The 11,608-nt window shown below is 33.2% G+C and overlaps 1 protein-coding gene across 1 annotated transcript; it reads right to left on the reverse strand.

The window, feature by feature from the left end:
* Positions 1 to 8,795: 8,795 nt before the first annotated feature.
* LOC149247802 (protein DEHYDRATION-INDUCED 19-like) lies at positions 8,796 to 10,908 on the reverse strand. The gene is made up of 4 exons (XM_089455938.1): positions 10,813 to 10,908; positions 10,743 to 10,756; positions 10,095 to 10,229; positions 8,796 to 8,965 (listed from the first exon to the last, which is right to left on the reverse strand). Exons 1-4 carry the CDS (start codon positions 10,880 to 10,882, stop codon positions 8,861 to 8,863), a joined length of 324 nt encoding a protein of 107 aa, XP_089312064.1. The 5' UTR covers positions 10,883 to 10,908; the 3' UTR covers positions 8,796 to 8,860.
* Positions 10,909 to 11,608: the final 700 nt, after the last annotated feature.

Below are 11,608 nucleotides of genomic sequence, written 5' to 3' on the forward strand. Positions count from 1 at the left end.
GCAGAAAAAGATTAAAAGCATACACAGAAAGGTTGAATCTTGGAATGCCCTAAAACAACCAAAAGAGTTTAGTTGGAGAAAATATTATTAACAGAAAGTTAGTGTCTCTCTATATACATTTAGGTTTAAGTCAACCAGATTATAAAATTAGAAATTTTAGGCGTGAACCATCGAAGAAAGTATGGAAAAGGAGCCAAAAAAATCAAATCTATCAGGTGACGGGCATCTATGGACAATCCAAATTTTTAAAATAATTTCAAAATCCATAATATGAAATTCATCATTTAATTACCAAAATATGAAAAGACAAAGGTTCCTTATGTTGGTATTGAAATAATTGCAAGGAAAATGGTCCTGCTCTTTTTTATGTTATTTTTTGCCATGGATCATAGAAAAAAGAAAAATTGAAATGTGGGTATTGAAGCAAGGAAAGGAAAATCGCGTGGAAAGAGTCCAAACACAATTTAAATACTTACGCAAGAAACTTAGAAAGGAACTCCCAACTATTAAGAAGAATCTATAAATTCTTCTTAAAAACACCAACTCTTTCTACACAAATCATGATAAATGAAAAATATAGATATCAAAGCAGAATGAGTAACTTACAGATCTATTTGTATTCAGTCTTGCTCCTTTACATTGCAGAAACAATAGGACCTAGATGTGCAGATGTATATATTGGAGGATAATGTGAAATTCTGTGAAATCCAGTATGTTATGAAGTTTGTTGAATGTGCTCCTCTCCAAGAATAAATCGTGCTTAAACCTTGCGTGACCGGTATCTCCTGAATGATGAATCTAAGCTCCTCTCCAATGTAAATCATCATCAAAACTTTCTTTAAGTAGGCAAAATCGCTAGCTCGCATCATATGTACAACTAGAAAAAACAACTCAAAAGGAAATTCTTGTTTTTGAAATGGGAGCAACTCAGAATTTGGAAACTGTTGTTTCTGAAATGAGATTTAACATCAGTTGAGAAAGGAAATTCACAAGTTCACGAAGAATGCACTGAAAGTTGAAATTGGAATTTCCAAAGTCTGGATTTCGGAAAAAAAAAATGGAATTTAAAGAAAAATTGACAACTTAACAACCCTTCTTAAAAAAAATTCTAATATTATTCCATTTTTTTTATTTAATGACAAAATTCAAATTTTAATTTATTTTTTATTGGTAAAATTTTCTCCTACTTTTATGATGCAAGAGGCCCTTTGAAGAGCTCTGAAGTGTTCAAATTTGACGTTACTAGGTTTCTGATTAGAATTATTGTTTTTTGAGTGTATAAATATGTTGAATATTTAAACAAATATTCAAATTACCACAACTTTCTATAACTAATCAAACTACAACTTACTATAACTAATCAAAGTAAAATCCTTTAATATGTTGAATATTAAAGGATTTTACTTTGATTAGTTATAGTAAGTTGTAGTTTGATTAGTTATAGTAAGTTGTGGTAATATACAAATTTTACTTGTTAAAGGATTTTTTAGTTTAATTGATTGATTGTGTGGGTTCAAGTGTTTGGAGACATGTTGAGTTGTATTTAATGAAATAGTTGTATTTCATGTAATAGTGATCACTGAAATTTTGAAATTAAAATTTTTATTGTGCCAAATGGTGCAACGCAATATAAAGGGGATGTTGTCATATAACCTTAGATTTAAAAATAATAAAATAATACTTATAGTAACAAATTAAAAGCTACTAATAACAAAAAAAAATCAATATTACTATAAACAAAGACTTACTTAAATTTCCACTTTTACATCAAATTTTATTTTATATATAAAAATAATAAAACAAAATTACTTTTAATAAAAAAATATACAATTCATTCACTACTTAATAAATATAAATTTAACAATTATTAAGTAAAAATATTATATATAAATTTAACACATGTAAAGTAAAAATATTATTATTAATCTTAGGTAATATATAATTCTAAATAATTCATTGTATGGTGAATTCACATGTATAATAAATATATATAACCAAAAAAAAATTAGTATTACTAATAAAGAACCATATATATAATTAATTTAAATTTAAATTTTCGGTGTGAGCTTTCATTTCTAGAAGCTGCACGCAAACTTCTTTAACGCCCCAAAAGTCGCAAACATGTGATCTTTGACATTTGTCCAACCGTTGCCCGTTGGGAGGGGTTCAATCATGTAGTTTTAGTTAAAGAGGTAGAGGAGTTGCTGGGAAAGTTATGGAATTTTTGGTTATATTTAGAAAATATTTGACAAAGATTTTTGTAAATCTAAGTCATAGTTGTTAAACTTTAAAATTTTAGGTGTTCTAGACATTTTTGATAGTGCTGAATCTATTTCCACCATCAAAAATACAATTTAAACACTCTCTCTACAATTTTTTTGAAATTTTTTTACCTAAATTCCTATCACTTTTAACTGTCGAGGCAATTCCTCCACCTTAACTCTTGTCGAGACAATTCCTCCACCTTAACTCCAATCAGTTTTGACATTTCCAAACATGTCACTTTTGACATCCTGCCCGTTAAACTTGAATGATTCATTCAACATTATATCTTAGATTTTGCTGCGTAACGGTTTGGTTTGTGTATTGAAAACGTGATTGGGATAAAAATAGTTACTTCTCATTCGATATTAGGTTTTAGGTTCAAATATTATGTCCGCGGTGTTGAAAGGAAGATAATTATAAGTATAAAACTTTTTTCACAAAATTACTTAATTTAACATAATTTTAATAGTAACATCATTCAATATTTGAATTTAGACCCAGCCAAAAAAATATCCATTAAACTTGAAAGTTTAATTGCATTTTTACTGGTGGGGATTTTCCGGCAAATAAACCCCTTTGCAGGAGTCATTTGTTCATGGTTTTATCTTAAGCTGACTAAGCATTTCACTCAGAGATCAACGTGAAAATATGGGAGCTTAATATCCCAATACTAGCAACAAATCGCGTTAGGTCCAATCCGTTGTGGTGGCAAGCAACAGATGCCGATGACTAAAGCATTAGGTGAAATCCGTTGAGGGTGGCAAGTAACACATGCCCATGACTCAAGCATGGTTACCAAATTCGAATTGTGATTAGAATTCGATTCCATACGAAATAAATTTGATGGTGTAAAATCGAATAAGGCAAAAATTCGATAGTATACATCTTACACATATTTAAGTTTATTATTTTGTATTTTAAATTTTAAATAATTCAAATAAATTATCATTAATTATTATATTTAAAATTTATCAAGTTTATTTTATATTATAGTTAAAACAATGTTATAAGAGTTATTTATTTTTAAGAATTTCAGTTATTTATTTTAAGAATTATCTATTTGAAATTGTAGTTTATTATTTTATAATTTTTTTGGTATGAATTATCATTTTTTTTATATGGGAATTAACGATTTTTTACTGCAATTTGTTGTTTTTAAATTTTTTTAATATAGTAGTTTTCGTTTCTTATACTTCAATTTGCTATTTTATATTTTTTTCAAATATAGAAGTTATTTTTTTTTGAAAATTACCTATTTGCAACTATAATTTGTCATTTTCTATTTTTTTTCCAATATAAAAGTTATTTAGATTCACTGAGACCTTTATTATGGCCTCCTATGAGCTCTCGTTGGGTTTTCCTTGTATTGTGTCCTTTTTGGCCATATCATTTGCAATATTCTTTTGGGTCATGATGGACTGAAGGCTTAGGGTTACCAAAGTTCTACGCAACATTTCCCTGGTTGTAGCTTTCCTTGCATTATTTACACCAGCGATTTCTTCATGTGCTTCCCTGCATTATTCCCACCAGTTATTTCTTTATGCACTTCATACAAGAGTCCTTCTCGCTCAGTTTCGAAGACTCCAAAACACACTGCACATGTCAAAACACACTCAAAGTCACATTGCGTTCTTCATCAAGACAACAATAATATTTCAAAAGAAAACCACTAATTATTGTATCGAATTTGAATTGACCGAATTATCATCTGTACCGAACCGAATTGGCGAATTTCCATACTTTTTTGGCCAATATGACCAAACTTCGTAACTATGGACTAAAGGCACCAAGTTGTTGTTTGTAGTTCGAATTTGTTTTTAGCAAATGCTCTATGAAGGTTAATTATTGAAAAACAAGCATAGAGTTAATGAAATCTTCTGACATGCTCAAAAGGGTTAGTATTTCTTTGGTTGAAATTCTCACCAACACCACATAAACACTTGACTTTTGAGTTGTATGAATATTACTCTAGTCATATTGACTTCTATCATGATTTTCAAGGTCTCAAAAATAAATAAAGTGTTCCCAAAGTTGAAGTGTACACAACGTACTATTTAGAAGTCAAACTATCGTGACTAACCTTGATCTATAGATATGTTTAATAATGTTTGGCCACGATTGAGTGGCTATTTTTACACAACCAGTGATCAAAGTATAAATGTGGATTGAGGGTTTGTAGACTCGCATCTACTATAGTAAAATACCTTATTCAAACAAGCCTTCCCAAGATAGTAAATGTTTGTTGTAGCGACCATAACCACCCTCCAATATTTTGCCTATGCTTTGATTTTGGAGTCTCCCTTCTTAACCACAACAACTCATTTAGCACTAATCCGGGTATTCATTCTTCGATTGAGACTTATCATTTTAGTTTGGATTGTGTTTGTTTACTTAATTGATTTTCTAACCCACAAGTTAATCTCCTCACTTGGTCCCACAGCAGTTCTGGGATTTCCCCCAGAAACTACGCAATTCTTGAGGGCAACTCGCCTTGTTATTGAGAATTATGCAGTCTTGACTACCAATAAGCCTTGAGCTCAGAAAATGCAGAGTCCTGACTGGCAACCAACCTTGAGCTGGGAAACTGCGCTCTGAGGAGAGGCATCCCCGAGACACAACCCAGAAACTGCGCAGACCTCACTGTGCTTAGAAACTGTGCAAGACATGAGCTAGGGAGTTGGATATTAAATACTAATTTAATAGCCAAACAATATTTCAACTGACAAAGAATATTGTTGCAAGTTAATTATTGAAACAAAGACTAGACTCCACCAAGTCTTATCTTGATTTTGTTTTTGGCATGATTGAATGTCACATGTAAATAAGCTTCAAAAGCGACAGGTTTGATTGGTGCACCAATGGGCAGCAGCAGGTCAAAGTTGATATTTTACGACTTTTCTTGCACCATTCTTGAAAAGTCACTCAAACAAACAAAGGTAGACTATACAAATCACCCTCCTCATACCCTTTTGGGTCGTCACCTAGAATAGACAATGGTATCTTTTTGGACGCCTCATGAATGTTTGCATGCAGAATGAATAGTCACACGTAGACTAGAGAAATCGCCTAGCTCAGACCCTTTTCTTCCACCTGTTAAAGCAAGTTTGCATGCACATGAAAAGTCACCCAGAATAGAGAAAAGTCGCCTTTTCAACGCATCAAAACGTTGCCTTTTCAACCCATCAAGAAAGTTTGCGGTGCAGCATGAAAAGTCACTTAGGAAAGAAAAAGGTACACAAGACAAATTGCCCAGCTCAGACCCTTTTCGTCGACACCGCAAGAAAATCACTAAGAACAAATGTGTCCTTCTCAAGGAAATTTTTCTTTGCACATCAAAAGTCACTTATAATAGACAAAGGCAATCTTTTCCATGTGTCAAGGAAGTTTGTATGAAGCTTTTAAGCAATAAAAATTCAACCCGAAGACAAAGCTGAGCATTTCGACGCGTCAATAAAGTCGTTCAGGACAGAAAAAGGTACATTAGACAAATCACCCCGCTCAGACCCTTTTTGTCAGCGCCTAAACCAAGTCAATGAGAACAAACAAACGGTCCTCAACAAAAGTTTGCTTGCACATCAAAAGTCACTTATAATTGACAAAGACAGTATTTTCCACGCGTCAAGAAAATTCAACAGCAATGGAAGACTATGCTTCTGAGCAATGAAAATTCAAAACATAGACACTGTTACTGGTAGAAAATATGTGAATAGTTTTTCATTATTTTTGGTCTATTTTTATCTTCAATTTATTAAAAAATAATTAATGAAATTAAAAATTTTGTATGTTCTTATCTTTAATTTATTAAAAAATAATTAATAAAATGTGGTTGTCATTATAATTTATCAAAAAATGAAACAAAAAGAACCTAGCCATCATTATAATTTACTAGAAATTGTCCCAAAAGGTACAAAGAGAGGCTGATAGGATTATTAAATTGAAATTGTTGAATTTTTCTAGAAGAGTTAATTGGTTTGTGGAAAACCTTGTTTTCTTGGACTGGATCATTGTGCAATTACTTTTCTTTAGATGTTTTGTTTATATCTATATTACAAGGAACACAATTAAAAATCAAGAGGTTAAGTTAATTACCCAAAATCAAGAAACCTCATAAATGGCCATTATAAGTGGATTTCTGGTGTCAATGGCTTTCACAAGCTCAAATTCAAACGTCCACCACATATTCAAACGTCGCAAGCATTGACACATGCCAGTTGATTCTCGCATTCTAATTATAAAATCACGTCAAAACGTATGGGGGGATCAAGTCTGCGGAGATACAGCTAAAGAGTTGGCTGCAGGTAGTTTTAATTGGTGTATGGGGTATATAATTTAATACTAATCAGTGCTTGCCAAAAGCCAGGGAAGAAGAACAGCCACAACAATTGGCATACCAAAGAAACAATTAACTCTGAGGCCAAGAGTGACATAAAAGAATGGGAAAAAGCAGTAAAAATATCTTGCCATGCCATGGAGCGCACAATAGAACTCAGAGGTGAAAAGAAGAAACTCAACCGATATTTGGAAACATGATCGTCCAGTGATCTGCAACTTGTATGGAAATGATAGAACAGTCTCAGATAGTTTCATAGGAGAGATTCCTACAATATCTCATAACAAAATATTCCTAAAACTCAAATAGTTCTTGACCTTCATCTATGTGATATTTCCTCCTGGATTTCTTCCAACATATGCCAATACACACCATTAATGTTAAAGCGATCATCAAAGATCATCAAAGCTTCGGGTATCGTTATTCCAAGAACAATTTTCACTTTGGAATTTTTTAGATTTTGATTGAACAGTACATTCCCCTTTATGCATACAGAGGTAGCGATTACCAAAGAATCTGCAACGCATTGAAATAAAAGTATTTTCAATAAGCCTAAGATTATATGGCCCTTCAACTGTTTAGGTATTAGCATTGTCTGCAGAATACATTGCACTAGTTGGAAACAAAATACAACGAAAATTGCTGATGAAAACCAAAATGAAATATTAGATTGCATGAGTTTCAGCGAAGGCTTGCGGAGAAGTTGTACTGGAATTGTTGTTCTCTATATATCTGCACTATAACGCTAAACATGATTGCTATACAACTTTGGTAATGGAAATCCATTTTATTTTGAAAAATTGTCACAAAAAGTGCAAAAAGCAACATACAGCTCTTTAAGGTTTTTTTAGTTCTGATAGCCAATCTGGAACTGTGCCATTCATGTTGTTGTTTTGTAGATGTCTACACAACCAGTGAACAAATAATCACAACTTTCTTTGTATTCGTGCTCTTTTTCCAAATATACATAATTGGCTAAAGATCAAATGACCTAGAAAGTGGAGGTTTATGTTTAAAGAAAATACTTACATTCTCTCCAAGATGGTTAAATTGGAAAGGTCCAGTCAGATGGTTATTGTTAGGTGACCTGCTAATTTCAACACAGTAAAATATTCAAATGGAAGTGGCACAATCAGATTTCATTTTAACAACCAAATACTTTTAACCCAAAATTAAGAATCCTAATCAACACAATTTCTATTTTATTTTAACCCAAAATTAATACCATTGCTATGAATTTTTAGTTTGTACGCACAACCCTCCAGCCAAAAGTTGGATGTAGGCTAGTATACATGTATATCATAGACTGTATGTTGATAATATTATCTGCAGTTTCACCATGCATCAATATGGAATAATATATGCAAATTTAATAAACTCCACCGCGACACTTTATACTTATAGTGTTGTTGGTGTTTTTAAAATATAAACTTTTCAAAAAGCATTCTAATAGGTAAACAATAATAAAACGTGTTACATGCCTAAGCACTCCCTTCCCTGTGACAAATCTAAAGGTGACATTTAAATAGCTGGTCCATTATTTCATAACAACAAAGGCTTATTTTCCTTTTCCAATGTTTGGCATAAAGTTATTATAAGCCCAAAATAAAACAGACATATCAATGGGTTAGCAATCAAAGGAACAATAGGAAAGAAAACTACATGAGCATTGAGAATCATTAAGCAATTGTAGCTAAAAGCATTAAAAAATTATTTAAAAAAAAACATTCTTAATGTTACCTACCCATAACTCACACATCAAGAGATTTTTTCATCGAGCTTTCCTCTGATGATACAATTGGTTTTATTTGATCCTCATTGCTCTCAGAAATCGACAAATTATAAACAAAGGAAGATAGTAGAGGATCTGGTACTGCACTGTTAGCAGCCACCCCACGCGAGGACACACCTCCCAGAAGTGGATGCAGCTGCCCCTCCCAAAGCTCTCTACTCAGAAAAGACAGTGTGGAATTAGGTGGCAACCCACCTCTGCGAAATCTCCTCCTACGCTACATGTATCTAGTAATTAAAGGGAACAAATTGACACCCTTCGCAGCCATGTCATTCAAGAATTATAGTTTTAATGGATAGAATACTAAGGTCGACAAGCACTGACAAACATAATCTACATTTTTAACAGACAGAAAACCCAAGGAAGTTAGAACACAGCTCTGCTGATAAAATGGAGTAGCATCTGAAATATTGAAAGTAAATATAAATTCTTCTCTGCCCAAGCATTTCAAACTTAGATTCCACTATATCTTGTCATGTCATAGTCAAAGTAGAGGATATTTTGAACAATTGACCATGTTGAAGAGTTATATGCCCAACCATATCCTTCCCAACTTTAGTTGCACACACAGGACATGGCTGCAAAGAAATACACAAGATATTTAGGAAAGCATTACACATGAGACCTCATCTAACAGCCCAGTGTCATAAAATTAAAGACCCACAAAAGTTTCCTCTTACTTAAAACAATAAGTTTATTTGCGCTTTATAGGAAGTCAAACTATACATCCAAAAACTTGAGGAAACAATATTGTTTAGACATAAATAACTAATAAGTATTCCATAGCTTATTGCCAATAGTCAGCAAGAAAGCAAATGTGTCATAAGAAGACTGAAAAGATCAAACAATCAAATGGAAATTTCATCCAGCAATAGGAATGGTTTTCCTATGTATATTACCGTTTACATATCGAATTAAAAAGTTTAAAACGACTTATCAGAATAGATTTTTTACATTCATCAATGCATCTCCTAGGCTTAGACCATCTCAATAACAAATACATGCCTATTCACTATCATCTCATCCTAGGAGTGACTCTTAAATATACTAAAAAATACTAAAAGTTGTTTAAACCAACATGGATGTAAATTCTCACACATTGAGACTTGAAAAAGCAACTTTTGAACAATGTCAACATGGATTGTTCCATGTCCACTAACACAGATGACAGATTCTGTCTATCTCAAAAAGGCACACCCCACATACAGGCATTTTCTTGCTGGAAAATTCTCAAACAAGTAATATATCTTTATTAAAATTGGGAAGACTTCCACTGACCCATGTTATATTGGTCAGTGTCAAGCAACTGTTTGATTTTGGTACTCATAAATCTCAAGCAGAGAACCGCTTATCCAATTGGCTAGTGGATGTCATTTGCCAAAAAAATACCCTTGGGTTCAATGTGATTGGACTAAGCAACTGATTATATAATATGGGCCCCATTGTCTATGGCACAGATGGTATTCGCTTGCAACTGTTCTATGGAATATTTTCCTAAAATGGCTCTTGTAAGGTCTTGAATCCGTTCCTCAATCTTACAGCCATAGTTACAAGATTAAAATAAACTGATATGCCAACCCAGAACTGATGAATACACTCTTAAAATGTGTAATATAAAAGATGCAGGAAAAATGCTGGCAAATAGTAACTGCGGCTAAAAAGCGACCCAAAAAACAATGTAAAAATAAGGACAAAGTTTCCACACACCGCATTTTTTGTGTCGATGCAATGTTCATCCTCAAGATGGTAGCAGAGCAATGCGATATCAAAATCCTCAAAACAAAATGGGCAAGTGAAATCCGCCCATATGTCATCATCGCCCTCCAATTCATCAAAGTTAAACTGCCAATTTGTACAGACAGAAAAACAACCTACTCAGAGCTTCAAATGATCCCAAACAAAAACACAGTTTACAAAATTGAAAACCCCCAAAAGGCAATTAGCCTGAAGCAGGTCAAATTAATAGGCTCATAGTTTGAACCCAGACAAAACAGAGGGGTCTTCTAACGGGTAATACCGATGCATTTACAGAATTGACCCCAAAAGTAGATAGATAAAAAAATGAACTTTACAGCACAACAAGACCAACTTTGAGCCACTGCAGTTAATATGTAGTGATAACTCCACAATTAATATGTAGTGATAACTCCACAGGGGTCGCCTTCAAAGTACTGCAAATACTACATGAGTTCATTCATATGAAGGTACTTAATTTTCTCAAAATAAGTGCCATAATTCCTAAAAATTAGTCCAACAAAAGAAAATGGTCTGAACATTATAACAAAATGACCCAGCGGATAAGGTAGATTTCAACCATCTACATCCTTGAGAAACCAGCACATAAAACTCAAAAGCCCTCAAGATTTTAGGTCCCTGTGAACACTTCGAAATTAAAAACAGGGCAAAAGTAAGAAACATGTATGATGATGATAATGATGAACTGCGTGATGGCGCTTTGCTGCCGTGATACGAGCCGCCCATAATTCAGCGTCCATGGCGTCTGGAGCTTAACAATTTCTCGCCTGACACAAGACCAAACCCTCCAACCCCGGCATCCATGAACACCTCCGCGCTTGAATACCTCCTCTCCGCGCCTGAATACCTCCGCCCTTTCCTTGCAGCGAGGCCGATACGCAGGGGCTGACATGTTGCCTGAACAAGTACGAAAACGAATTGCCCACAAATTGCCCGCTCTATGCCCAACGCCAGGTGTCAGCTTGAGAAACAAAAGGACAACGAAAGTCCCTTTCAAAGGAAGGTCTATCGGCCTAATTACAAAATAAAAGAAATAAAAGCTGGTTGTAGTTGCAATTAACAAATTCATCTGCTCTGGTAAGAAAAATACTTAGTGATGGATCATTGCCACTACTTCTAATTTCCCAACAGTGCTACCTCAATATCAACTTCGTTGGTTGTTACAAGAGTAAAATGTTCATAAACTTTCAATTAACTAGATCGGAGAAACTAGAAACTTGGCAAACTCAATTATTTGTTCATTACATTTAGTATAAAAAACCTCACAAAGATGTTGATAACCAGTAAGTGACAACAACTTATCAACTCTTTCACAGTATTCTTTTACTATTACCATTTTCTTCAGTGTTCTTGTTTACTTTATTTATTTTATTTTATTTTAGGTTTTAATTTTTTATTATTTAGGTTTACTACTTTTAATAATTAAGTTTTAGATTTTATTATTTAGGTTTATGCTAGTTTACTTC

The sequence above is a fragment of the Pinus tabuliformis genome, chromosome 7, assembly GCF_031772625.1.
Source record: "Pinus tabuliformis cultivar Carrire ecotype Pingquan chromosome 7, CPIR1, whole genome shotgun sequence".
NCBI lineage: Eukaryota > Viridiplantae > Streptophyta > Pinopsida > Pinales > Pinaceae > Pinus > Pinus tabuliformis.

What these genes read in the sequence shown, in the direction of transcription:
- LOC149247802 (XM_089455938.1), bottom strand. Translation starts at nt 10,882, where the DNA reads ATGGACGCTGAATTATGGGCGGCTCGTATCACGGCAGCAAAGCGCCAT. An exon ending in GCATCGACACAAAAAATGCG is followed by an intron (nt 8,966 to 10,094) that starts GTGTGTGGAAAC and finishes ATTTCTTTGCAG; the next exon opens with CCATGTCCTGTGTGTGCAAC.